The 26,125-nt window shown below is 57.8% G+C and overlaps 1 protein-coding gene across 1 annotated transcript; it reads right to left on the bottom strand.

The window, feature by feature from the left end:
* Positions 1 to 956: 956 nt before the first annotated feature.
* On the bottom strand, positions 957 to 24,681 carry RGS5 (regulator of G protein signaling 5). The gene is made up of 5 exons (XM_036425446.2): positions 24,516 to 24,681; positions 13,044 to 13,181; positions 9,688 to 9,749; positions 4,774 to 4,940; positions 957 to 2,823 (listed from the first exon to the last, which is right to left on the bottom strand). Exons 1-5 carry the CDS (start codon positions 24,557 to 24,559, stop codon positions 2,662 to 2,664), a joined length of 573 nt encoding a protein of 190 aa, XP_036281339.2. The 5' UTR covers positions 24,560 to 24,681; the 3' UTR covers positions 957 to 2,661.
* Positions 24,682 to 26,125: the final 1,444 nt, after the last annotated feature.

The raw sequence follows: 26,125 nt of genomic DNA, 5'->3' as shown, positions 1-26,125 counted from the left end.
CTTGAGTCTTGCAATGCCTTCCGGCTGACCTGCACCTGCCCCTGGACCTCGAGGAGGGAAGGCTGCCTTTCTGTCCCCGAGGCCAGCAACTCCTACTGTCCCCTCGCGATCGCCACCTCCATCGGCCCACACTCACTTCCTCACCACCTCCTCTCTCCTTCCTCCTCTTCCCGACCCTCTCTGGAACCTGCTCCACCCAGAACCTGGGTCCAGGCCTGTGGGAGGCAATGACTTCCCTGAAAAACGATGAGCCTGCTAAGTGACTGACTCTGTGGCGGAGCTGGGGAGGGCGGGCAGCCTGGCGAAGCCGGCAGGTGCTTGTTAGTTACCGACTGGCTGGGCGGTCTTTCTGAGGCTCCTGCCGGCTGCCGTGCGCTCTCTGGGGAGGGGTTGGTGGCTCCCCTGCTGAGGCCCCCTGTGCACACCGCCCGCCAGCGCCAGCGCCGGCTCTGCAGAGGCTCAGAGGAGCGGTGCCCTCCGAGCTCTTTCCTTTGAACTGACACCTGGACCCGCCGTCAGCGCACGCCATGCAGCGCACCGGGCACACGTGTGTGTGTGTGTGTGTGTGTGTGTGTGTGTGTGTGTGCAGGGTGTTCGTATGAACCAGTACTGCTTTAGTAGAAAAACATGGAACACAGAATCCAGTCTGAGTCCTGCTTCTGGTCCAATTTAAAGCGATCCCACCCCGGCAGAAAGATTCTGGGCTGGTGTCCCTGGCCTAACCCTGTTCCCCCGAGAGAGGGCACAGATGCCCGCTCCCCTGACCGCTGTCCGCACCCAGGCCTCCACCTGCTCCTTCCCCCGGGGTGTCCTCGGGGAGGGGTGCGGAGGGCACAGCCACCGAGAAACAGGTGGTGCCTGTCTTTCCTGGGAAGTCACCCCAGTTTTGCTAACTGCCCAGAATTAAAAGAATGTGTTTTCTTTGTGTTACCCTGGAGACTCCTAGTAACAGTTTTTCTCTTTTCTAAATTTAAAAATACTTCCAAAAGATTTCAAAGACATTTTCTAGGGCAACTTTGATGTGTTTGCAATTTTTATTGGGGGTGTGATATCTGTGTTCCTCATTATATTCATTCAGGGAAGAGCTTTGTGTATGTGTCTACGGCTTGAAATTTTAAGTTGTGTGTAATGTATGTACGCATGTCACTGTGTGCCTGGGAAAACGAGGGCCTGGCCCCTGGTTGCTGCTTCGGCTGGTTAGAAGGTGAAGGGCTGGCGGTCTAACGGCCGGGTGGACGCGGGGGAGGAGGGGCCATGTCCCCGAGCGGCCGCCCTGCTGAGCGGTGGCCTTCATGACCAAGGCGTGGCCTGCCCCAGCGGTCCAGGCTGGTGACGGCGTGTCCTTGAAGGGGCTTTCTTGACAAATGTGACCGCTCACCCCACAGGAAGTGCTGGCAGGGGCCCGAGTCCCGCCCGTGCAGCCTGCAGCCGGGAAGCGGACAGAAGGCTCTGGCCGTGAGGCAGCCTTCGGAGCGACAGGGACGGAGGAACTCACAGCACCTCCCGCAGGCGGACTCGGAGATAAATCTGCTTCCCTCTCTGTTCTGAGGGACTCCTGCTACACGGGCTGCCAACGTGGGGACCAGGAGCATGGGAACGACACAGGGAGGGGAGGAGGGGCCCAGCACTAAGCAAGGGGCCTCCTCGGGGCATTCCAGGACTCTATTAGCCTTTCCAGAGCCTTCTTGTTTAACGCACTCACCAGCCTCGCTGGGCCACCCTCTGACGGGTTTGCTGGGATTCTCCTGGCCACGCCGCCAGGTAAGTAGTGACTTCACCTATCACCCCCACTACAGCAAAGACAGCCACGCGAGGCTCACACAGCGAGATACAAAGTGACGCGTGTCCTCAGCAAGCGCACAGGCATGGGGAGGGGGGGATGGGATGGGGGGGTTAACACATCAGATTTGGACACGTGCACGACTGGAAGCAATGCGGAGTGGGATGTTTGGGCCCACACGCTGGGACAGAGCTGCGGCTATGGCAGAGCCCACTGCCGACCTCTGCCATCGCTCTCAGACAGAATGTGGTGACTTTGTGGGGCGTCTGAGCGGCAGAGAAAGAATCGGTATGGTTGTGCGCACCCAGATGATGTACAAACACAACCTGCTCCTGATCATCTCTCTTGGGTATAATCTCCAGCTACCCGAAGATGCTCTAAGGGCGAGATCAACCTTTTAAGTAACTCACTAAGCAATTGGATAGTGGCCTTTTACTAACCAAGGTCAGAAATAATTTGGAGGCTGAAGCCCTGGACCAGGATTCAAACAACAAACCAGACTGTGACTCTCCCTGCAGCCAGCTGCCCACACCGGTGCTTGCCAGGCCGCGGCGGGCGGCCCCTGACCTTCAGCGCAGGCACCGCGCTCAGCGCTGCCCACGCCTGTCTGCATCCCTGGCCTGGGGCAGAGCCGGTGCCGGGTGGCAGCAGACGCTCTCAGGCTTATGATCTGAGGGGAGCTCAGTGCAGGGCGGGCAGGACGAGGAGACGGGAAAGAAGCCTTTCAGACAATGATGGCAGAGCAAGGTGAGCCGCGTGAGTCAGCGCCTGGGGTCCCCCGTGGGTGTCGGGGAGGAGCCTGGAGGGAGGAGAGTCGTCTGCTGGGAACGCGGGGGGTCAGGGAAGAGCAACTCACGGACGACTCTCAGGCCGCTGCCCGGCTACTTCATGAGCTCCTGGTAGAACTCGGAGCGCACGAAGCGGGGCAGCGAGTCATTCTCCATGAGGGCGTGCACCCGCTTCTGGGCCACGTCGAAGCTGCTGGGCGAGGGCTCCAGCAGGTTCCTCAGGGTGATGTCCTTGGTGAGGTGGTCGATGTTCACCTGCGGGAGCGCACAGGCCGTCAGGGCGCGGAGGGGGATGGCCCCAAAGAGTGAGGACGTGGCTTCCACGTTCTAGGTCGTGGGAAAGGCCACTCGGTGAGGACGCGGCCGTTAGACACGCCCTGGGCGTCTGTCCCACCGCTGTGCACCTGAAGCCAGGGCCCAGCACTGGCCTGTCCTGTCGGGAGGGGAAGGGTGTGCGTGTCTGTGTGAAGGGGAAGTGGCTTCTCTACGGTCATGGAGCTCAGGGGTGTGTTTGGATCCAGGTGTGCACCCGTCTCGCCTGGAGGCAGGTCGTTTAACGAGCCCTGGGTCCCTAGATGGGGCCACCCTGTGCTTGTGCTGGTAACTCGGCCAGGGGCCTATCTGTGCTGGAACGCCACTCCCAGGGCCTCCGTTTCCCTGACAACACCCCTGTTTGAGTAAGGGATGTGAGAAGGTTTTCCTGGGGCTCCAGGCATGAGCCCTGGCCTGGGTTCCATGAAGAGGAACTGAGTGGTGGGAAGGTAGGCTAGAATTGGGGAATCCTGGGAAGTAGGGAACTCATGTCTGTGATGACATCATGAAGAGAGATTCTTGCTGGCAGGGAGAGTGTGGCCAGCACCCTGGCCTCCTCGTCACAGGGTGGGAGGCTGAGGGGCAGGAGGGGGCTCTGCAGAGAAGCCTGAGCTAATTTCCACTGCAGCATGGAACCCCGTAATCTCCAGACTCTCCCTTCTCCCCCTTGACCCACAGGCCCCTACACACCATGGTCTTTCATCCCTGCAGCTCCGAAGGGGCTCACTGTGGGTAGAGAGGTCTATGCTTGGTTCAGACATTCAAACATGCACCTCTGGCCGAAATCGGTTTGGCTCAGTGGATAGAGCGTCAGCCTGCCGACTGAAGGGTCCCGGGTTTGATTCCGGTCAAGGGCATGTACGTTGCTTGCAGGCACATCCCCAGTGGCGGGTGTGCAAGAGGCAGCTGATCAATGTTTCTCTCTTATTGACGTTTCTAACTCTCTATCCCTCTCAATTCCTCTCTGTGTAAAATCAATAAAATATATTAAAAAGAAACAAAGAAACTATCTTTCTTAAAAAACAACAACAACAACAAAAAAAAACAAAAACAAAAACAAACAAACATGCACCTCTGGAAAGAATTAGCGATGACTGATTCATAACCAGAGAGATGCTGCCCACCTGCGGGGCTCCTCGGACCACGTGGGGCTGGCTGCCCTTCGTGGGAGATTCAATCCCCGAATGGACGCAGGGGTGCAGGGCGGTATAGAGAGCTCTGGCCCGCACCACGCACAGCTCTCACCACGGAGAGCAGCACAGGACCCCAGAGGCTCTGCAATCAGCACACACCTGGTCGCCGGTGGTGACTGGTGGAAGCTGCTCTTCCCACTGTCTCATCTGGCCACAACCAGACCTCCTGGAGCGGGCACCCCACAGCCACCCCCACCCCCGGCCCGAGCATAAATGCATAAACTGCCGATGGGGTGTGGACAAAGCGGTGGCGGAGGGAGGGGAAAGGAGTTCACACAGGAAGAAAGCAGGGGAGGGGAAGAGAGAGATGGCAGAGTTAGGGACACTCGCTAGGTGTTAATAGCTGGGATACTGATGTGTGTTTTCACATCCACCGCTTAATGCCGTCCTTATGGCCCTGCCCATTGTCCTCCTCACCCCTTTTCACGAAGGAGGACGCTAGGTTCAGGGGGACCCACTGATTCATTCAGATCGCAGTCGGTGTCACTGCTGCTGAGTGAGACCACGCTGCTTGGCGCGGTCCAGCAGGACGAGTTCCTGGCTGCTTGGCCACACGGCCGCCTCTGCACCCAGGAGGTGCTCAGGAATGGCGGCCACTCCCAGTCAGAGGGGCCGTGGGCTGCACACCGTCTCCCAGGCTTGGCCCTCTGGGGAGCTGCCGAGGGAGCCTCCGGACCACACTCACCCCCTCGGGACCCACCTCCTTCGGGGCCTCGGCCCGGATGAACTCTTCGTAAATCTTCTTGGCCTTCTCAGCCATCTTGGCCGCGGACGTGGTCTTCTTGAAGTCCTCACAGGCCATCCAGAACTCCAGGTTCTCCTCGCTGAACTCGGACTTCAGGAAGCTTTTGAAGCTGGCAAGTCCATCTGGCAGGGAAGAAGGTCACCGAAGAAACAGATAAATTTATCTATCGTATGCCTGTCATCTGTCTCACCCACCGCCACCTACCTGTCCGTCACCGTGTCCTGCGATGTCACCTAGGCTGCCCATCTCTGTCACTGAGGAGGAGCCTTACAAATGTGAACACATGTACTTCCCCTATGACCCCTGAGGCAGAGGTGATTAATATCCTATTTCCCAGGTGAGGCCAGAGCCGCGCAGCAGTGCCCTGAGTAACCGGCTGGCAGGGGACGGAGTTGGGTGGGGACCAAGTGCCCATGTTCCGGAGAGGCTGGCCAGTGTCCAGCACCCAGGATGCTGTCACAGAGGTAGGGACGCTGTGACCTGGTGCACGGCCCTCGCCCACTAGGATTCCGTTGGAAACTGCTCTGGGAACTGGGCTGGCAGTGGCAGTGCCTGAACGCTGACTTAACCCTTTCCTCTCTCTCAGATGACGTCTGCGGGCCAGGCCTATGCTGAGCCATTGGGTGGGTGAACAGATGTTCTGTCTGAGGGAGCAGTGGGGTCTGAGGAAGCAGGAGAAGATGAAGAAATACAAAGAACATGTGACAATGAAGGGGACAGTGATGGAGGGGCCTCCTGCCTCCGAAGGAGGGGCCTGCAGTCCATCCCTGGTCAGGGCGCATGTGGGAGGCCACCAACCCTGTGTCTGAAGACGGGCAGGTGGAGGGGTGTGTACCACCGAGCAGCGACCGGCCAGCAGTCACACATCGGGCTTTGAAACAAGGTGTTAAAGGAACATCCACACGCAGACACGGGCTGGGCATGCAGCGCCCGATGCTCTCATTGGCTGGCATGTTGCTTGTGTCCTGCCCTCCAGCTGTCACTGCCCGCAGCGGGGCGGCAGCCCTGGGAGGGGGAGGCGCTAGCACGGAAAAAGGGAACGCGGTCTTCACCATCTCCCTCCTCTCTGAAGCTGCCTGCCGCTTTCTCACAGACACAGACCTAAAGCAGACATCCTGACAGGTCTGCAGAGCCCACGTCCACTTTTATTTAAGGAAGGCCCCGAAGCGGGGGAGGTGTGCGTTTGCACCGGCTGGTCCCATGGCACTCCGTGAATGCGGGCCCTCCCGAAGCCGGGAAGGTGCACGAGGCCCCGAAAGAGGTGGGTCCTGAGGGGGTGAGTGTGGTCCGGGAGGCTCCCTCGGCGGCTCCCTGGAAGAGCCACGCCTGGGAAACGGTGTGCAGCCCCAGGACCCCACTCCCAGGCGCAGTGGGAGTGACTGTCCTAGGACCTCAGCTCGGTCTGCTCCTCACTGTCCCCACTAGCTTCTGGAAGCTCTTAGCTCTCGCTGGGAGCTTTTCCTACTGAATTCATTTCCTCTGACCTAATTTCATCTATTTCCCATTCCCTCGAGTTGGTCTCCTCCTTTTCGTAGACGCTAACTGCCCCTGCATTAGTCACCGCCCAGCACGGGGATTTGTAACTCCGTGATGGTTAAACCAGGAGTGCGGGGTCCTTTGGTCAATGCATAGTCTGGGTATGTCCCTGGCCTCCGTGCCTGCGAAGTCCCTGCAACCAGTCCACCTCTGACGAGGCAGGATGGCTCCGTGACAGCGAGCTGGGCCAAGTACCAGTGACCCGGATTCCAGCAGGGCAATGGCATGCCACCCCTCCCTGTGCGACCTTAAAAACGGCTCCTACTGAGCACCGGGCGTGGGCAGCTGCTGAGCAATTTCCTCTGGAAGCCTCGCTGGAAAGGCCACTTAGAATCCACCTCACACTGTGCCCCAGGCAATCAGACGGCTCCCCCCCTCCCTGCCCCGGTGGCCTTCGTGCTGGCTGCAGCACAGGGACAGGCTGTCACGTCTGTGCTGAGAGGAGCAAGGCCCGCTATTCTCGCCGTTCCCGTTCTCACTGTTCCTTTTGTTTGTTTGTTTGTTTCTGTTAACCCTCACCTGAGGATACTTTTCTCAGTGATTTTAGAGAGTAGAAGGGAGACAGAGAGAGGGGGAGAAAGATGCGAGAGACACATGATTGGTTGTCTCCCTCATGCACCCTGATCAGGGATGGAACCTGCAACTCAGGTACAGGCCCTTGACTGAGAATTGAAACCTAACCCTTTTTTGTGGGACTCTCTAACCACTGAGCTTACCATCCAGGGCTCTTGTTTCTTAAACAAAGGTGTCTGGTACCCCTGTCAGAATGGGAACCTTTGCAGGCACTTTCAAGCTGCCAGGAAATGCAGGTGGGACAGTCTGCTGAGTCCTCACCCAACCAGCTCTGAGGCTGGAGGTCACAGCCTCAGGGAGTCTGAGGCCCATTTTCTGCCTCCACGTCTCCATCGGCGCTCTGAGTTATTCTGCCTCTTTGTAAAGAGAGAGAGGATTCAGGCTCTCACACACTGTTCCTCCCGAGGACGGCACCAGGACTCCCGATGGTGCCTAAGGAAGGAGCTGGAATGCCTGGGCAGGCCTGGCGCTGACGTGGCAGCGCACTGAGCCCCACAATACTGCCTCAAGGAGTTCGATAGATGCACTTCAAGCCCAGACTGAGGAAACGGCTTTGAGCTCTGTTGGTCTGGGCTGTTCTTTGCTCATCTGGCTTCTGAGGATTCGCAGGGGGGCCCCTTACAAGGACCCTCTGACCCCCCCTCCTCCTATCCCCCTCGTACCTTCCCCTCTAACCTCTGGCTCATTCCTCTTAGATGCTCTGTTATTCCTCGCAGGTCCTGGTGGGTCTGACTTTAACGGACTCCAGAGCACAAGTCTCTATTCTGCAAGCAACACACACGTCCTCTTTGTCCCTCCCAGCCCTGCCCAGCAGAGTCCCCTTCCCACATTCCTGCCGATTCGCAGGCTGTTCTCTGCGGAGCCTGCACAGCCTCCGCACACCTCCGCACACCTGCTCAGGGATCACTGCCTCGGAAGCCCGAGACCCCGCTAGTCCCCCGTGAGCCCTGGGCTGGGACGTCCGGGACCACCCCAGAGCCGCCCTTACGAGTGGGCAGCTTCTGACATCCGTGTAAGTGCAGCCCTAACACAGAACACACACATGCATATCTATCTACCCCTCGAGAAACAGGAAACATTACTGCGGAATTTCTGGCCTCAAGCTCACTCTGGTTTGCAAACTGAAAGACTTCAGTCCCTCAGCGGATGCTGAGGTGTTAACACGAATTGCCTCACTCACCATCCCCCTCTTTCTCACCCGGCAGCTTCTGTCCCCCAAAGCCTGAGACACAAACTGCTGCCCTCAGCGTCTGCATGGCTGGAAGGGACTGTGCATATAATCTACAACCTTCTCCTCGGTGGTTTTGAAACCATGGGAATAGTTCTGCTAATTCTCAGGTTTCTGCAAGGAGCAATACACGCTCAGCCCCAGGGCACTGAGCTCCCAATGCATCCCTCTGCACCTGCCAGCTGGCCACTGGCCCCAGCCCCCGCCAAAGACAAGGAGGAAGTCAACTGGTCAACATCAGTGTTTTCCTCTTAATTGACCTCATGGATTTTGGGTTCCAGAAGCAGCAGAATCCATTTGTCACCCCTTATGTCACTAGCACTTACTGGACACTGCATGGGTCAGGGCAGGGTGCTCTGTTCAGCACAGAATGTGAAAATAATCAACAAGGATTGAGGACGTTCTGGATGGGAGAGCTGGTGTTTTGCCTTGAGATCCTGAGCCGGAAAGCAAAACTTTCCCACCCAAATGAGACAAAATGTCCGGGTCCAGTGAGCACACACTGTTTGTTATGTTCTCTGTGCCCGTTAATCATGAAGAGCCTGTGAGAAACGGTTTTTTAATCCTTATTTTCGCAAGGCATCAAACTAAATGTCACGTTCCATTCTTACAGTGAAGATGGAGAAATATGGGTTCGGTATCGTAGGCAGAATAATTATTAGAGTGGGCTAGTCAACAAATATTCATTTTCCACTTATTGTGCACTTCCTGTTGCAAAGTAATGGAGGTCAAAGGCCAAGTCCTGGCTGCCAATGAGTCTGTAATCTGTAGGAGGAGGAGAAGGACTCTAAATGGAATAAAGTAGAAGCTGTGGAGCAGGGTCACCAGCGTGAAGGGGCACAGGAAAGTAGACAAGTGTCTCTGGAAATGCAGAGGGGGCGGAAGGGCAGGCCCTCGATGAGCTCTGAAGGGGAGGGAGGTGAGCACAGTGGTGCCCGCAGAGGGCTCACGGTGGTAAGCCGGCAGGCGGGGCAGTGGTGTGACGGCAGACCAGCCACAGAGCACCATGGGGCCTCCTGGACATTGGAAATGGCACTCGATACCGTCAGCCTTGGGAATGCTCAGGATGTGGGTCAGGGCAGTGTGCCACGTGGACTGGCATGGCCCAGGCAGGAGTTCTCGCTGACACCTTAGTCCTGCCTCGAATGAAGCTCTGAAAGGCATGCTGCCAGGGGAAGTCAGCCAGGCCCTCACACCCAGGACAGAGGGTCGCAGAAGCATGGGAGCCCCACAGCCCAGCGGCGCTTACACGGCTCTCAGTCCTCATCAGCCCACCGAGAGGCTCAGCTGGCAAGGGTGGGCTTCCACTCCTGATGACGTACTCAGGGGCACACGGCGAGGACACATGCACACAGGACAGTGGACATGCCATCAGCCGTAAGCTGCTCTCAGGACGCTCACCCTCCGTTCTCACCACACCCCCGTGGCACCTTCCCTTGTGGAGGGCGCTTTGGAAATGTAAGAAATGATCCGGCCATGGACGGCGTCCCCCCTCTCCCTCCGCTGCTCTTGTCAAACCGAGGGCCACTTACAGCTGCTCTGCAGGAGCTTGTCCAGGGAGCCGCGCCACTGCAGGGCCTCTTCGGGCGACGGCCTGGGGCAGGGAGGAGACAGAACGAGGGGACAGCGTTAGTGGTTACACCACACCAGCAGCCACGGCCCATCCTCAGCACAAGAGGCCAGCCACTGTGGATGTCAGTCTGGCCAGCAGTGTGCGGACGGACACACTCCAGACCTGTCCACAGGCTGGGCGCCCTCTGCGTGGGTTCCGTCTGGAGCAGCGGTTCTCCACCTTCCTCATGCAGGGACCCTTTAATACAGCTCCTCATGTTGTGGTGACCCCCAACCATAATATTATTTTCATTGCTACTTCACAACTGTAACTCTGCTACTGTTATGAATCATAATGTAAACATGCATGTTTTCCAATGGTCTTAGGTGACCCTGCTAGCGGTTCTCAACCTGTGGGTCGCAAAAATTAGTTGTGAAGTAGCAACAAAAGTAATGTTATGGTTGGGGGTCACCACTACATGAAGAACTGTACTGAAGGGTCACGGCATGAGAAAGGTGGAGAACCACTGGTCTAGAGTTCCTAAGCAGAAAAACAGCAACCAGAGAAAGGGAGTTAACAGCTAGTGAGCCCGCAGGGAGGAAAGGAGCCTGGAGAGTGTAAGCTGAACGGTAATAAGGTGACACCTTCTGAGCAGGCCCGGTGGATGCTGTGAGCCATGCTGCCGAGGGAAGCTCCCTGAGACAGTGGGCAGGAGGGGGGCCTCAGAGGGAGAGAAGTGGGTCCCGGGAGCCAGTGAAGGGTGGTGCTAAGGCAGCCAACAGGGGGCGGAGTCAAATGCTGGGGGCGGGGGGAGTAGAGGGGGCATCTTCAAGCCGCCAGTCTTAGTGGGTGACCTTATACCTGACAAGAAGGAGCTAGAGGAGAGGCTAGAACAGTGACTTCCCAGGCCCAGAAGTGCTCAAGAGAAGAGAGAACGGGCCAGTGCAGAGGGCAGAGTGGCAGGGCAGAGCAGGGAGAGGGCAGAGGGGGTGGGCATTGTTCAGAGTGGATGGGCACCTGCCCCCGAGGGAGGTCTAGGGGGACAGAGCAATTGGCCCTTCTGAACAAGGCAGGGGAGCCAGCTGGAGGGTTGGGACAAGGGCAACTTTTTTCTATCTTATTCCATGATTCACTATATTTTTTCCTAATGAGAATAAAGATATATCCAAAAAATAGGAAATGCTTGTTTACAAAAGGATTATTATTTTTTTTAATAGATGATGGGGCTAAAAATAGCATCAGGTTTATTTTAGCTTCTAAGGTTTATTTCTTCTCTGGGAGAAGAACATGAGTGAAAACAATACAGAGAAATGTTAAAGTGGGGGGCCGAGGTCGTGGGAGGACACAGAGCAGTCCAGTCCGGTTAGCTGGGAATGTGCCCCCTATGAGATGGGGGTGGGGGTGGGGCGGGAGCTCAGGGGAATGGTCTCCGGAGACATGACAAATTTCCAAAGCAATTCCCACTCCCGTACAAAGGGTGGGAGGACAGGAAGACAACAGGAGCAGCCTCAGGTTTTCTCCACGCTGCTCTGCCTGAGCCCTGTGCACTGAGCGAGTCAGTGTCTGTGGACATTAAAGCAGAACATGGAGGTGGGATGTGGTCCTGGCCTTACTTTAACACTAGAGGCCTGGTGCATGAACACTCATGTACTGGATGGGGGTCCCTCAGCCCGGCCTGCCCCCCTCACAGTCTGGGAGCCCTCAGGGGCGGGTGGTAACCCAGCAATCAGGGGAAGGCGATGCCCCATCACACCTCTGCTGCTGCCACTGCCAGCAGTGCAAGCCTTGGCTGGCCCTGTTTGCCTGAGCCTCGGGCGGCCCTGGGTAGCTGGGGGACTGGGGGAATGGGCACTGCCATCTTTACGATGGTGTGAGGGTCAATTAGCATATTCCCTCTTTATTATATAGGATGAATTCCAGAGATCAGTGAGCACCACGTCACTACCTTTAAAACAGACTCTCTGGCCCCAGCCGCTGTGGCTCAATGGATAAAGCATTGGGCTTTGGACCAAAGGGTCCGGGTTCCATCTGGTCAAGGGCAGGTGCCTCAACTGCAGGCTTCTCCCTGGCCCAGGATCTGGCTGGGGCACGTGCAGGAGGCAGCCAGTCGATGTGTCTCTCTTGCATCAATGTTTCTCTCTCTTTCCCTCTTTCTAAAAACCCATGGAAAATATCCTTGGGTGAGGATTAGCAACAAGAACAAACAAACCGAACTCCTGACCAGTATCTGCTGTGGAACGTGGGGCCCGCGCTGCACACGGGACCAGCCCCCTTCCTGAGAGCAGGAAACAGACCCCCGTCCTCCCTCCACTCCCCCTGCAGCTGGGAGCAGGGTAATGAGCGCAGGAGAAGGGAGATGCCACGCAGGTGAGGGAGTAGGGAAGGAAGGACCTGCCTGCCTCCCGCCAGGCAGCTGTGCACAGTCCCAGGTCATGTGAACCTAGAAAAGCCGGGACAAAGATGGAGATGGAAAGAAGGGCGGTAAAAGGAGTCCTTCACTTTACACGCGTGTGCCACGCCTCTGGTGTCCGGGGAGAGAAGCGTGGGCTCTGAGTCCATCTGGCCCACCTCCCCGGGACCCCCTCCTGCACCTCCACCTGGGCGCTCAGAGGGAGGCCCTGGATGTTCCCGCAGGATGGGCTGCGGCCGCGTGAGGCCAGCACGTGAATGCTGCCCGCTGAGCTACTGAGGAGCTGGTGCCAGGAGCCGGCGCCCTGCCAAGATGCCTGTGTCTGCAAACCTGTGTCCCCGAACCAAGGCGGTGTGAGTGTGGGAGGTGGGAGGTGGGAGGTGGGAGGTGGGAGGTGGGAGGTGGGAGGTGGGAGGTGGGGGCAGGAGGCCGCCTGCAGAAGCCCAGTTGGGGACACTGGGTTTGGGCGGGAGAGACTGCGCGCTGTGCGATACGTGGAGAGCTGGCCCAGTGTGCACACCTCCAACAAGGAGCATTCTCTATGCACCCCCCCCCCCACCCGCCCCCGCTGGGCCTGGCACTGTCTTGGAGAAGTTGTCTGCCCCTCTTCCTCAGGGGGATCTCTGGCGTCTCCCTGGGGGGCAGCACCAGGTGGGCGCCAGGGCCCAGCACCAATGGGTCAGAGGGCCACCTGCCCCTGGCGGCAAAGAGCCAGTGACGAGGTGGCGGCACCTTCTCTATGCAGGGCATGGTCCGAGGTGGCCTGCAGTTGTGTGTAACCGTCCTGCCATGCAGACGCACTCCAGCTCAGGAGGCCCAGTGAGGCACCTCCGCCCCCAAGTGCCAGGCCTGCGGTGAGGCGGGAGCACTCAGCTGCCCTCGGGACACGGCGGGCCCCCCCTCCCCCCCCGACCACCACCACTCACTTCTGGGTCTTGGCTGGCTTCTCCGGCTTCGCTGGCTTCTCGGGCTTCTCCGGCTTCTCGTTGTAGGGGATGACCAGGTCGACAGCCGGGTCTGGCTTCTGCAGGAGCGTCCCCAACTTGATCTTAATCTCCTTGGCCCTGAGGAGAGACGGAGGTGAGAACAGCATGCGTGTACACCACCCTGCTTATGTGCCCTCTCACCCTGACCCTGTTTGTGTGTGTCCTTCAGGCCGCACACGGCGGCCCTGTGGCATTGCTCCCGTCTGCAGGTGAAGGAGCGAAGGGGACTCTAAAGGCTCACTCCACGGCCGGCCAGCGAGGATGGAGGAGGCGCGCTGTCGGCCTCGGCGTACAGACTCCCAGCCCCAGGGGTCCTCCTGGCGCTGAGGGTCCGCCCGGCCCTGCCAGTAATTAGAAGCAGAACTTTTGAAAAGATAATCACGTTTCTCGGCCCAAGCTCCGTGCCTTCCTCTGTAAGATGGTCAGCACAGACGTGTTCTCCAGCCATTGCAGCCTCAGACACGCATACGACCCACCTGGCAGGGTGCCTGTCGGCCACGGGGATTGCTCACCTGGCTTCCCAGCCCCTCGCCGTGCTCCCCAAGGGCTGTCGCCGTGTCCTCCGCACAGTGAGGCCCACCGGCGGCCCGCGGCCTCTGGGCGGCCCTCCCCGCATCGGCCCCCGCCCTGCCCACTCGCGGGTGAGTCCGTGGGGGGTTCTGGGCTCGGCTCCAGCCGTGTACATGCCCAGGCTCCAAACTGCCCCAAGGTGTCATTGTTTCACCAGAATCTGAGCTCAAGAAGGCCCCTGGCAAGTCTTCGGCATTGACCCGCGAGGCCGGCGTGTGCACTGGCAGAGCCATCTGTGTCCTGGCGTGTGCACCGGCAGAGCCATCTGTGTCCTGGCGTGTGCACCGGCAGAGCCACGCTGACTGTCCCACCGCTGGCGTCAGCGGCCTATGGTGGGGTTTGTCATATCGCAGGGCGGACTGATTAATGTGTCTGTTTTCCAAGCTAACGGGGGAAACCGAGTCTTAAGTGCCTTTAACTTCCTCGGCCAGAGCAGTGCTTGGTAACATAATCAACAGACAAAAATATTTGCCAAAGGGAACTAAAAATACCTCCTGCTGCTGCTCACAGCCCACTCCCATTTGTCTCCCAGTTCAGGCCGTCACAACCAAAGTCTAAGGGTGGACGGCCGCGCCGAGGCCAAGCTGAGTCATATGCGCTCCCTCGCCCACGGGTGAGCACAGTGCACACGGTTGGCGGCTGTGGATGATCAGGAGGGGAAGATACATGTAATTTACAAGGAAATCCCGTGTAATTTACAGACTCCATGACACGGAATCCGGACCCGTTGCCTCTGCACCATCTTTCCCTTTCAGTTCTCCCTGCTCTGTGCTGCCCGACCTTCCCGGGGCCGAAGCCGAGGGGCCCACCACAGCGGCCAGGCCTCAGGGCCGGAGACAGACCAAGCCGCTTTGACCCCAGGCTCTGTGTGCGGCTTACACTAGCCGGTCCACATTTTCCTCTGCCTGGCCATCAGACTGAAACATAGCCTGTCCTACAGAAGTCCCTGCGCAGGGGAGGTCCCGAGCTCGGAGCCCACCCCACACAGCAGCTGGAGCGACGGAGGAAGCCAGGGCTCCCAACCAAACTCAGCCACGTGAGCGTCAACACCAGGTTAAAGCGACCGGAAAAGCTCCATCACTGAGGACGACACCGCCACTCCCATGGACCTCTGGAGGGGAGACGTGGCCTTTTGTGCTTATCTAAGACAGGTGACCCTGTGCCATGCCCGGGCTGCGTGCAGGCCAGCCCTGCCCGGTGCCGCCCCGGGGAGAACTCCCTCCGCCCCTCCCCAGGCCACCCCGGCCCCAGCACCGTGCACCTGTCTTCACTTTAGCCCCGACCGGAGTTCCCCTAGGCTGGGCCTCGGTGGGCTGGTCCTTTGGGTTTTCATTTTGCTTTTCCCCTCTGTTCTGTTTCTCCTCTCTCTCTCTCTCTCTCTCTCTCTCTCTCTCTCTCGCTCGCTCGCTCTCACTCTCGCTCTCACTCTCTCTCTCTCTTAGAACTGATGGCGTTTGTAAGGGGCAGAGGGATATGTGCCTCCTGCCGCAAAGGCAGCTGCTGAGACTGAAGCAGGGCTGGCTCGCTCGCTGCGCAGTCCCCGAGGACGGCCTGGGCTTGTGCCTCCAGGAGCTCAGCGTCCATGAAGCCTGCAGCCTGCACCGGCTCGTGCTTCCCCGGGCGTGTCTGCGGGGCGCGGAGCACCAGGGTCCTCAGGGTCCCCACCGTGTCAGGGGCCTCTCAGAGGAGCAGAGCCGGAGCAGGTGGCTCTCGGGCAGCAGAGGGCCATGCCCGGGGTTGGGAAGGATGCAGGAGTGACCCTGTGTTGTCCTCTGCTGCCGAAGGGCAGGATGGGGTCCCGTGAGGACCAGGCTCGGAGTGCTGGTTGGAAACAGAGACCAGGAAGATCTGCTGACGCTGCCTTCACTGTCTGCGTCGCCCAGGCACCACTCCCCTGCTCCAGGTTTTCCGGGGTCACTTTCGGGAAGCCATGTCCCTCAGAACAGTGTCTGTGCATGGTGGTGACATGACAAGATGGCCCCAAACCTTTCCAAGCGGAAATGAGCCACGCCTAGAGCAATTTCTCCTGCCACTGTTCCAGTGGGTTTTGGGGTGACCCGTACCCCCACTGGTGCTTGGAGTATCGCTGACAGAAGCCAGAGCCCAGCCCCCCAGCACAGACCCGGAGCCCCGGCCTGCCCTCAGGCCTGCCCGGGGCTGGCACTGAGGAAGGCGGTTCTGGGGAGACCTCTGTCAGGGCCACCTCGGGCTCAGCCAGGTTCAAGGTCAGCAGTAAAGGCGAGCATGTGGTGGGACGGTTGTTAGGAGTTTGTGAGACTACACAGTAAGTGTTATTATTGTGTCACACACACAGGAACACGCAAAGGCTGAGGAACTGACAGATGCTGAAGCATGTAAAATATTTTTCTTTTTTTTTTTTTAACTAGGATTAAGTGTCAATGTTTTTGCTTTGCTGCTCTAGAGTTTCTGGAATGAATTTAATCTCTCCCCCCCCCCCCCACAAGACACCAAGGAAGTCAGCCCAACAGACGTTCACACCGAGCACTGTGTTTCCCCTTGAACGTGACCTTGCGAGGGTCTGACAGAGTGAACATTTGAACAGCTCCATCCGGGTAGTTTACAGGTTCGCTGGTCAGCAGGTCGGAAGCCGCCTGGCGCTTCCCAATGGGTGCTCGTCCCCTCGTCTCAGCCCGTTCCCTCTGCACACAGGGAAGCTGGTTTTAAAGTAAAAACACCTGCAAATGCCTGAAAGGGGTTTTCATAGAAGGCCAGAGGACACTGCTGCTTTCCCCGACGGCTCACCGGGGGGTTCACACTGAACGGAACGGTGAGTGCAGCTTGTGAGGGTTAAGCCCGAGCCTGCCTGTGCCCTGGCTGGGAATCAGGTTTCAGGAAGCTCTGGACTGCCTCACTACTTCCTGCTAACGGCAGACCCAGTGCCCGAGGAAAAGTCCGGATCGCCAAAAGCAGAAACGTGGCTGAGCTGTTCAGAGTGCTGTGATAGTCACGCAGCTCTGCTCAGCACCCAGCTATTCACAAAGGCCTGTGCGGGCGGGTCCCAGCTGTAGACACCCCTCGCCTTGGAGACTGGGAGCTGGCTGTTCCCTGTCGTTGGTGCAAGAGGATGGGAACTCCAGGGTCTGGGACACACACTCTGGGATGACCCTGCAGCGGGACAGCCCCCCACCCCCACTGTCCCAGCCCCGTCTCCTCCGCCCTCCCGCCGGGCACTCCTGGAGCACTGCCATCTCTCCCAGGAGAAGGCTCGTCCCGAGAGCACAGTCCACGTGGGTTCTGTGCGCCGTTCCAGATGCAGCCCTGAGTCTGGCATGCACAGGTGCCATGAAGTCTGGCTCTGAAAACCGATGAACCAATAAATGAAGGGATCGAATTGCCAGGTTACAGAAAAGCTGTGTCCTGGGTGGGGCATGAGACACTGGGGGGCGGGGGGGCAGTCAAGGACGAGGCGTCTAATGGGACAGGTGGGGGCAGTTTCACACAGACAGGTGGGCTCCACCTGGGCGTCTGCCTCAGGCCCCCCCAGCGGGACGGCTCTGCTGGGAAGAGGCCGAGGGTCCACACAGGCTCCGCCTGAGACCCGGTCCACCAGGACCTAAGCAAATGGCTCCGAGGCGCCAGGTGTCCCCTGACAGCCTCCCACGCAGGCTCTCCTGACCCAGCCGTGTGGGGACAGGAAGGAGGAGGACAAGGAGGGGGCTGGGAGCTCAGGACGTGGAACCCATTCCCAGAGAAGGTTTCTTCAGGGCCCTCAGGGACCACCCAGTTCAGTCCCGTCCAGCCCGCCCCAGCTGCCGGCCCTCTGGCTGCGGGAGATTGATTGGACTGAATCAGATGAGGGATGGAATCAGGGAGGAAGGAGCTGCCCGGGAGCTGTCTGCCTCATAGGAAACCCCACAAAGCTGTCCCCACAGGAGTATAGGACTATTCGAGGCTCCCACAAACCTAATAAATACCCAGGAAAGAGAAATGAGATGAAGAAAATGCAAAAAAAAAAATGTGTATGGTATTATTACTATTAATGTATTATGAAGTAACTCTAGGAGTGAGAGCGGTGAGTGCAAACCATTAAATCACAGCCTGGTGGGTTTGGGCTTTGCTCACAGTGGTGGTTAGTCACCTAACGGACCATGCCGAGCTGTCAGAGGGCCGGGAAGCACGTCCTCAATGGCAGGTGCAGCCACTTTGTCCCCGGAAGGGAGGTGCTCTGCTATAACCTCCAACTCTTGGTGTCTCCTGCCCTCTGCCTTCAGCCTCAGCAGATTCTCCTTTTGCTCCTTATTTACTCAACAAATAAAACACGTTCATGAACTACTTGTCAAGTGCTACTCACTGTTACGGGTTTGAAACCCCCTGTGAAGCAAAAGACAGGGTCCTCCAGTGGAGTGCATATCAAACGCCAAACAAAGAAGGAGGGAAGGAGGGAAGGAAGGAGAAAGGGGAAGGGAGGAGGAGGGAGAAGAAGGAGGGAGGAGGGAGGAGGGAGGAGGGAGGGTAGCACAGGAGTCCACACGCTCAGATTTATATCTTAGCTCTTACTGACCAGTTGAGTGACTTCAGTGACTGACTTTAATTCTAAGCTTCCATTTTCTATGCAAAATGGTGACATATGGTTTTCCTCTAATGTGTGTGTGATATGTGTGGGGGGTGTGTATGTGTGTGTAGTATGTGTGTGTGTGGTATATGTGTGTGGTGTGTGTGTGTGTGTGGTATATGTATGTGGTATATATGTGCGTGTGGTATTTGTGTGTGTGGTATGTGTGTGTAGTATGTGTGTATATGTGCATGGTGTGTGTGTGTGTGTGTGTGTGTAGGCTAAATGAGACCATGACTGGAGTGTAGAATACCCTTGGCTGACGACAGTCTATGGATGCTCCCTATGCATGATCTCATGTGCATTGGTCCGGCTATCCCCACCCCAGAGTCTGGCACATGGGTGGTGGTGAATACATGCTTGTTGGACACATGGGTCGGTGTATAGAACAGAAAAGGACACGGTCTGTGTGAGGACACCGTCAGTGACTGAGGCAGAGGACACGCCCGGCGCTGAGAGCCTGCGGGAGCTCCGTGTCCTGAGCTCGGTGGGCTGCCAGGAACTGAGAAACCACGCACGATTCCCATAGAAATGTACTGATTCCCAGGGTGCTCTGTCCTGTCCTGCACCCATCAGTGGGGTGGGGTGATGGGGTGATGAAGGGAGAGCCGGGAGCCAGCAGATGGGGCAGAGGCCTTAGTCCTTCGACAGTCAACACCCTGTCTCCGTCCAGACACCACTGGCAGCGTTCCTGGTTTTGGAAATTCAGTTTGGAAGCTGGACAATGGCTGGTGGGAAACGGTCCTAGTGCCGAGGAGGACAGAACCTTCTGGTTTGTTTTGAATTCCCAAGGCAGAGGGGTCAGAAGGGTTCCCAGGGGAGCCCGGCTAAGCCCATGCGCTCAGTCCCCGAGGGCCCTGCCGCCCGCAGCCCCTCGTGTACCCTGCAGCCCCTGGTGTACCCCCCACTGGGGATCGAGCCTGCGACCCAGGCATGTGCCCTGACCGGGAATCAAACGTGACCTCCTGTCCATAGGTCAGGGCTCAACCACTGTCACAAGTGTTTTAAAGAAATACACGTTCCTGGTTCAGTGCATTGAGATCCGAAGAGCCGGAAAGAAAAGCACACGTTCTGACTGAATGGCTTTCAGCCTGATTGTCGAAGTCAGCCCCCTGCCTCCCTGCAGGCGGGGTGAGTGCGGATCGGAGGAGAAATGCAACCTTCCGCCAGATGCTGGTCCCCGGGCTCCAAACTAGAAACAGCAGAGCGGGCAAGCGGCGGGCTCCGGAGCCGGTGCCGACCCTCTGAGCCCAGGCCTGCCGACCAGCACGCCCCGCAGTGAGCGGAGGCCGGTTCCCCCGGGCCCGCCGCTCCCCAGGACCTGGCCTGTTTATGGAGCCGGTCAGGCTGAGAGGTCTGCTCTACAGATAAAGACAGAGCCTTTGATTGGGGGATTAAGAGACTCTCAACCCATCTCAGGGTGAGCCCTGGTTTGTGTGAGCCTGTGCCTGAGGGGGCACCCGGGACGCCCTTCCAGGCTTGGGGTGGGGGGTGGGGGTGCCAGCTCAGCAGGCCCTAGGGCAGAGGGAGTTCAGTACACAGACTCCTGTAGGGAAGCCTGGCAGGAGGGGGGGGGGGGGGTCTGTGCAGTTCGTAAGGGGATTTGAGGGTGGGGACAAACCCCTCAGACACACTGTTAGTGGGAGTGGCACCTCCCACACCCACTCTGTCAAGTAGGACTCGGCCATCCCGAGCAGGGAAGCACAGTCTGGTCTGTGGCTCTTGGGTCTTGAGCGTGTTTGCATTTGCATGACTGCAGCTGAGTTAACTGCAGGAAGAAGTCTGGGCAGGGGCTGGTCCATGGGCCTGATGGTAACAAATCCCATAACAGCAAAAGCACGGGTCCCGCTCGAATCCTGGGTCCAAGTCTCCGAATGCAAAGACCCCCGAGGGGTTTGGCTGCTGACGGGATGGTTATGACATTAAAGAATCGTTCATGTTTAAGTATGAGCATGGCTCTTAATGACTCCTCAAATTTCACAAAGAGCTGGTATGGTTTTTAAAAACAGGTGCCTGCCAAGGGAATTCTGGGTGAAATGGTAAACATACGGTACCTCTTACAAATTCACCTGTTATTTTAAAAATGAGGTTATGGGAAGGAACATAAAAAAAGTTTCATCATTTCATGTATTTCTTACGGCAGCTCCCCCAGCAAGACACATCCCCAAATGTGCAGCCGGAAACCAAGCTGAGAGATGGGTGACCTTAGGCTCTCCCCGCGAGGAAGGAGCAGGGCAGCACCCTCCCCACCCCATGTCCCTCCTCTGCCCACGCTGCTCTGGGTGGCACTGAGGCAGCGATGGGCTGGAGCCACACCCCTCCTCGCTCTGGGCTTCTTCCGCATCCCTAACGCTGCCCTCACAGAAAGCAAACTGGATGCCTGCCCGGTCCTGCCGGACCAGGCTCTGGGGTCAGGGTTCTGAGTGGGTGTCTGAAGGTTCACCCCCGCCTCCCCCCGGACCCAGGCCCTGCCCGGACCACAGGCCTACAGAAAGGTGAGGACACAGCGGCCACGTGATAGGGCTGCGTGATAGGGGCTGTGTGCCTGGAGCCATGTGGCAGGAGCCACGTGGTCTGGGCTACGTGACAGGGGCCACAGGATAGGGGCCATGTGCCAGGGCTACGTGATAGGGGCTGCGTGTCCTGGGTTGCGTGTCAGGGGCCATGTGTCCGGGCTGGTGAGAAACAGCAGCTCAGCTTGCTGACGTCTGCCAGCAGCTGCAGGCCTGCCACTCGTGGTTGTGCAGTGCCTGCTGCATGCCAGGCACAGGCCGGCTTCTGGGTAATTTAATTCTTAGGCAATAAAACTTTCCCCTGAGCGCCTCTCTTGACTCTTGGCCTGGGCCTGCGGTGGGGCCGACGGGCGCCCAGGAGGGACCGGCGATGGGGAAGCCAGAGACCCCGGCCTGCCGGGGAGAGAGTGTGGATTGTGCAAAGATGCTGAGCCACGCCCCATGCTGGGCAGCCCCCCCCCCCCCCCGTCCCCCCTGTCCCCTGCTCGAACCCCGACTGCACACGCTGCCTTGCCGGATTCCTCCCTCTTTCGGGGCTGGACCTGGCCGACGGCCTGGCCTTTTCAGGGCCGTCCTGAGCCTCAGGTGGGCACCCCCCTGTAACTTGGGCAGAGTTCTCCCTGAACAGAAAGCTCCCTGAGCCCCATGTGTGTCCCCCCGCCCCCCACACCGCTTTCTCAGCACTGGGCGCCTTCATTCCTCACGGCGATCCCCGCACAGACAGCCAATTTCTCCTTTTCCCCCAAACGGGCCGGCATTTCCTCACAGCAGCTTTGCCCTCAAGCTAGGACAAGTATGAAGGTTTGAAAGGAAAGCCAGGAAACCATCCACATTGTTTCATCAATAAGGACTGAGACAAAGGGTTTCTCGGTGACTGCCTCCCGCCCCCCGCTTCACCACGCAGCCCATCACGCCTGCTCATGAAAAGCGTCACTGAGATATTCGCAGCCGTCCTCCCGGCCAGGCTCCCGCTGCTGCTGGCTCTGACCCGCCGCGCCCAGAAAGTGTGACGCACACCCGGCTCCACTGGGCCGCTTCTCGGGCCTGCGCTTCGAGGGACGCACGGCCACGGCCTTTAACTCCGCTCCCCTCCCTGCAGGGCGTGCTCGCCTGGAGACAAAGCCTCACAGACCTGGGAGCCGTGGTGCCCACTGTGGCTTCGCAGCCTTAAAAGAAGCTGCCTTAGGAGCGGCCCTGCTTGCTGGCTCCTTTCTGCGCCAGGCTGTCCACGCTGGACCCCTGTACGTCCAAGAAGGGACGGAACGTTTAGTGAAACTCGAGAACCAACGCCCCTGGCCCCTTTACCGTGTGCAGCTCCGGGCACTGCCCACATCACCGCATGGCACAGCCAGAGGCCGTGGGCACCGAGGACCAAACACGTCCCACGCGGCAGCCTCTCTGTGCCACCTGCACAGGGCGGGGTGGCCCTCTCAGCACCCCGGGATGGAGTCTCGTCTGCGTTAACGTGTGAGTGTGAGTGTGGCTTACACCCACCTCGCCAGCTGAGGCTGTGGACCTGGCCCAGGACCTGTCCACACGCGTGGGCACAGCAGCCATAAGCACCCGGCCCTGTGTGCTATGGGGACGCTTTGGGGGACACTCTCACCTTTTCCCCAAGAGCCATGCTCACTTTAAAAATTAGACTTATTCAGAGAAATTCAGAGACTCTGGAAATAAAATGAATTTTTAAAGGACGGATAAACTCGAAGGTGAAGGTCACCGGGAGTGTGGCTTCGGTCCCCCCTCCGTCCTCCCCGCACAGCCCCGACACGCCGCCGGGAGCAGCTGGCGGGCAGTGGCTGCTCACATGCCCGGACTCTAAATATTTACAAATACACGAGCTCAACTTTGACTTTAAATAGGCAGCAGCCTCAAAACTCGAAAGGCTCATTTCCATAAACACTCTGGGCTGATGCGGTCGGCGCTCCTCCATGGGCTGGGTGGAAGGTCCCGCCGGCCACAGCTCCCGCGCAGGCAGCCGCCCTGTCCATCGGCATCGGGCTTCCCGCCACCACAGCCACGACGGCAGCACCTGGTGGTTCTTGGCCATTTTTCCTTTACCGACTCTTCTCTGCTCCAAAACTTTGAGAGAGAACTTTAGGAAAACTTCCCTTTAATCACATCTCTCGCCAGTCAGTCACTGGGTGTTTCTCACTTTATTTAAATGAAGTTAGAATTGCCCGACTGGCAGGCTCAGTGGTTGTCAGCCTATGAACCAGGAGGTCACTGCCGATTCCCCACTGGGACACACGCCTGGGTTGATCCCCAGTCAGTGATTCTCTCTCATCTTTAATGTTTCTGTCTCTCCCTCTCCCTTCCTCTCTGAAACCAATACACATATTTAAGAAAGTAAGCGAAGTGAGTATTGGAAAGGACATTAGTGAACAAGTAACGGAACTTCCCTTGTCCCATCTGGAACCGGAAACCTGGGAGAGCACTAACCGGCCCATGGGAGCCCGTTCAGATAGAGCCGAGCCCAGCCCGTCCACTGCCCACCAGCGCACCCTGCCCGGCGGTGTGACATGAGCTCCCTGGGTTTGGTCAGCGGGTTCTGTCTCCAGGTGATGGAGAACTCGCCAGGGACCGCTTCAGTGGAGCTGGCCATGGGAAACAGGCTGGCTCGTCTCGTGAGGAATTTAAAAACCTGGAAGCACGGAGCCCCACCGAGTTCCCGTAGTGCTTGGGGAGAAGGAATGGCGGTGGGAGCAGTGGGTGTGGAGGGGAGGGGAGAGCGGAGGGGAGAGGCAGGTTTGGCTGGGAAGCACGAATTCAGGTGTCGCTTTCCCGTCAGGACGCACGCTGGCGGTTCTCTCCAGGAGGACAGTGTGTAGCGGCTCACTGCTCCGTGTTCCCAGCCCCTCAGGCACATTGCTACATGAGGTGGCTGCTGTCAGGGGATCTTTTTAAAGACACTCTGTGCTTCCGATAGCAGGGAGCGGAGCAGGTTTCAGGTTCGCCCCAGTGTCGTGGGGGACAAGCCCCTTTGCTACCATCTTCTCTCTACTCAGCACTGGGAGGTTATTTTTAGGGTAAAAGGCACCAGAAAGAAGACCTGAGCTGAGAGACAAGAAGTCCCGCCGCTCCGGACGGCAGGCCCTTCCTAGCCAGCACCCAGAGCGGCTCAGGCCCCCGGGACCGCCGGGCCCCCGCTCCCTGAGAAAGTCCTCCTCGAGATTCTGGACTATGTTTTCCAACAAGTCACACAGGTTTTCCAGCTGCTGAGCCCAGACTGTAGGGTCCCCCAGAATACTGTCCAGCTTTAGGGGGACCGGGGCTCACAGGTGTCTCCACCTACCTAAGAGGAACGGCAGCCAATAAATGACCTCGGTGGCCGAGCGCTTTCTGCCCACAATCCCGCTGCTTCCTTCCATGGAGCAGTGAGGAGGCCGGGGTGCCCTGCCCCTGGCCCCTCACCAGGCAAACGCAGACAGGATGGTCCGGGCGCAGTCACCCACCCTCACACCCAGACACAGGCTGCAGCCTGGCTCCGTTTCACCAGGAGGGAAATGAGGCGCAGAGAGACCAAGGGAGCTGCAGGCTCGCTCGGAGCCGGCAGTACGGTGGGAGTCGAACTCACAGCCTCGCAGGCACAGGAGGGGCTTCTGGGCAGATGCCCCAGGGCACAGGCTCCCCCAGGCATCCTGTCCTGGCTCCCTGCTCACAGCGCAGACAGCTGCCTGGCACCTGTCTCACCTGCTCCCCCCTCAGGCCCCTGGGTGCCTCCCCTGTCCCCCGCTAATGCCCTGCGGCGCTCACCTTTCCAGGCAGGAGTGGGGCAGGGCGGCCAGTCCTTTGCACATGTTTGCGGCTGGCGCTTCCGCTGTGACACAGGCTTAGCAGAGGCTTCTGCGAACCAACTTCCCAACTTCGGGAGTCTCTGTCTCCGGCTGGCTCCCCCTGGACAATAAGGGCCCAGCAGTCCGGCCTGGCGGCCAATCCAGAGCCGCAGGGGCGGGGCGGGGCTGCGGGGACTGCGGGGCGGGTAGGGGCTGGGCGGCTGCAGTCAGGGCTGCTGATCCCAGCAGGGTCCCTTGTTCCCACGGGTTCGGAGGCCCCCCTCCCCCACAGTGGGCTCTTCCTGAAGCTGAAGGAGCGCCTCAGGTCTTCCAGGTCTCGCCCTGAGGGGACTTCAAGGGCCCCGTGGACACAGATCCCAAGATTCCAGGGATGAGTGATAAAAACTTAGACTAATGGAGCAGCACTTGGGTACTGCCTCGCTATTTCCTCACAGTGTCTTTCTAACCCAGGATTGCTGAGATCTGGGTCTTGTCTTTAGTTTTCTTTGGAGAAGTATAATTTCTAAAGTAAGACTTTCCACTGTGAACCTGTACTTAACTGCATCACAGTTGAGATAACGCGGTCTGGAAATGTGAAACTCGGCTGGAATGTGTTGTTTTTGGTAAATGTTCCTCCTGAGCGTGGAAGTGCATGTTCTCTGTCGGGGCAGGCACGGCCCTGCACGTGTGCAGCCACCGTGACCTTTCGTTTTGTTCGTCTCCACAGTTTCTGTGTCAGTTACTGATGGAGATTCTTTAACATTCCCAATGTGAGACAGTTTTCCAGCATCTTCTAGTAACGGAGACAGTATTTGTCGCATGCATTCTGAAGCTTTATTTAGGTCCCTACAAGGTCATGATCTTTGTACCTTTTAATGTAGCAGGCTTTCTAAGAATCTGTATCTAATACTGATTGTCTCTCTCAATGAATTTTGCTCTCAAATCTATCTTGTCTGATATGAATACTTCTTCCTCACTAGTTTTGATTAGTAGTGGCCCACATTAGTCATTTCTGGGTATTTTTTAAATTAAAAAACCTATCTCCATGTTTCAAATCCAATGGTCTATGTCCCTCCATGGTTGATAAGTGTGATTCTGTTTCTGTTTGTTGGTCAGGCATGTGGGTATAGTCTGTGTGGACACTTTTATCCTTTTTAAACTTGGAGCTTATGTAATCCTTTCTGTTAGGCTTGACTCCTTGATGGTTACACATTCTATTATTTTAATGGCTACCCATCCATTTTTAATATGCTTATTACATCCATTTTAAAGCTAAACGTCACTTAGTACCTCTCTCCTTTCCCTGATAAAACAAAGGCCTGACCTCCAAGCACTGCCTCCCCTCCTCCCGCTGAGAACACCGCACACAGTGACTGCTGCTTCCTTCCTCATGACCCGGCTGGCCCTCGCCTGAACTACCCTCTGTGCTCTGTCTCCCACATCACTGTGTCCGCTCACTTTCCCTCTTGTTTAGTGTTCCAGTCAGTGAGGACCTGTGGGTGTGGACTTCACAAATCCTTGTATTTCTAAAAAAAAAAATAAAAATAAAAAATAGGCTGGTCGCATTGTCTTAGTTGTAGAATGCAGTGC

Source organism: Pipistrellus kuhlii, unplaced genomic scaffold, assembly GCF_014108245.1.
Source record: "Pipistrellus kuhlii isolate mPipKuh1 unplaced genomic scaffold, mPipKuh1.p scaffold_m20_p_80, whole genome shotgun sequence".
In the NCBI taxonomy this organism is placed as follows: Eukaryota; Metazoa; Chordata; class Mammalia; order Chiroptera; family Vespertilionidae; genus Pipistrellus; species Pipistrellus kuhlii.
Note: the sequence above shows the minus strand (reverse complement) of the source record. Positions and strands in the feature narration are given on the sequence as shown.

Excerpts from the sequence above, each read along its gene's own strand:
- RGS5 (XM_036425446.2), bottom strand. The coding sequence starts at position 24,559 with ATGTGCAAAGGACTGGCCGCCCTGCCCCACTCCTGCCTGGAAAG. Across the intron at positions 13,182-24,515 it reads CCCCACTCCTGCCTGGAAAG|GGCCAAGGAGATTAAGATCA; the intron begins GTGAGCGCCGCA and ends GTCTCTCCTCAG. Across the intron at positions 9,750-13,043 it reads AAGCCAGCCAAGACCCAGAA|GCCGTCGCCCGAAGAGGCCC; the intron begins GTGAGTGGTGGT and ends TCCCTGCCCCAG.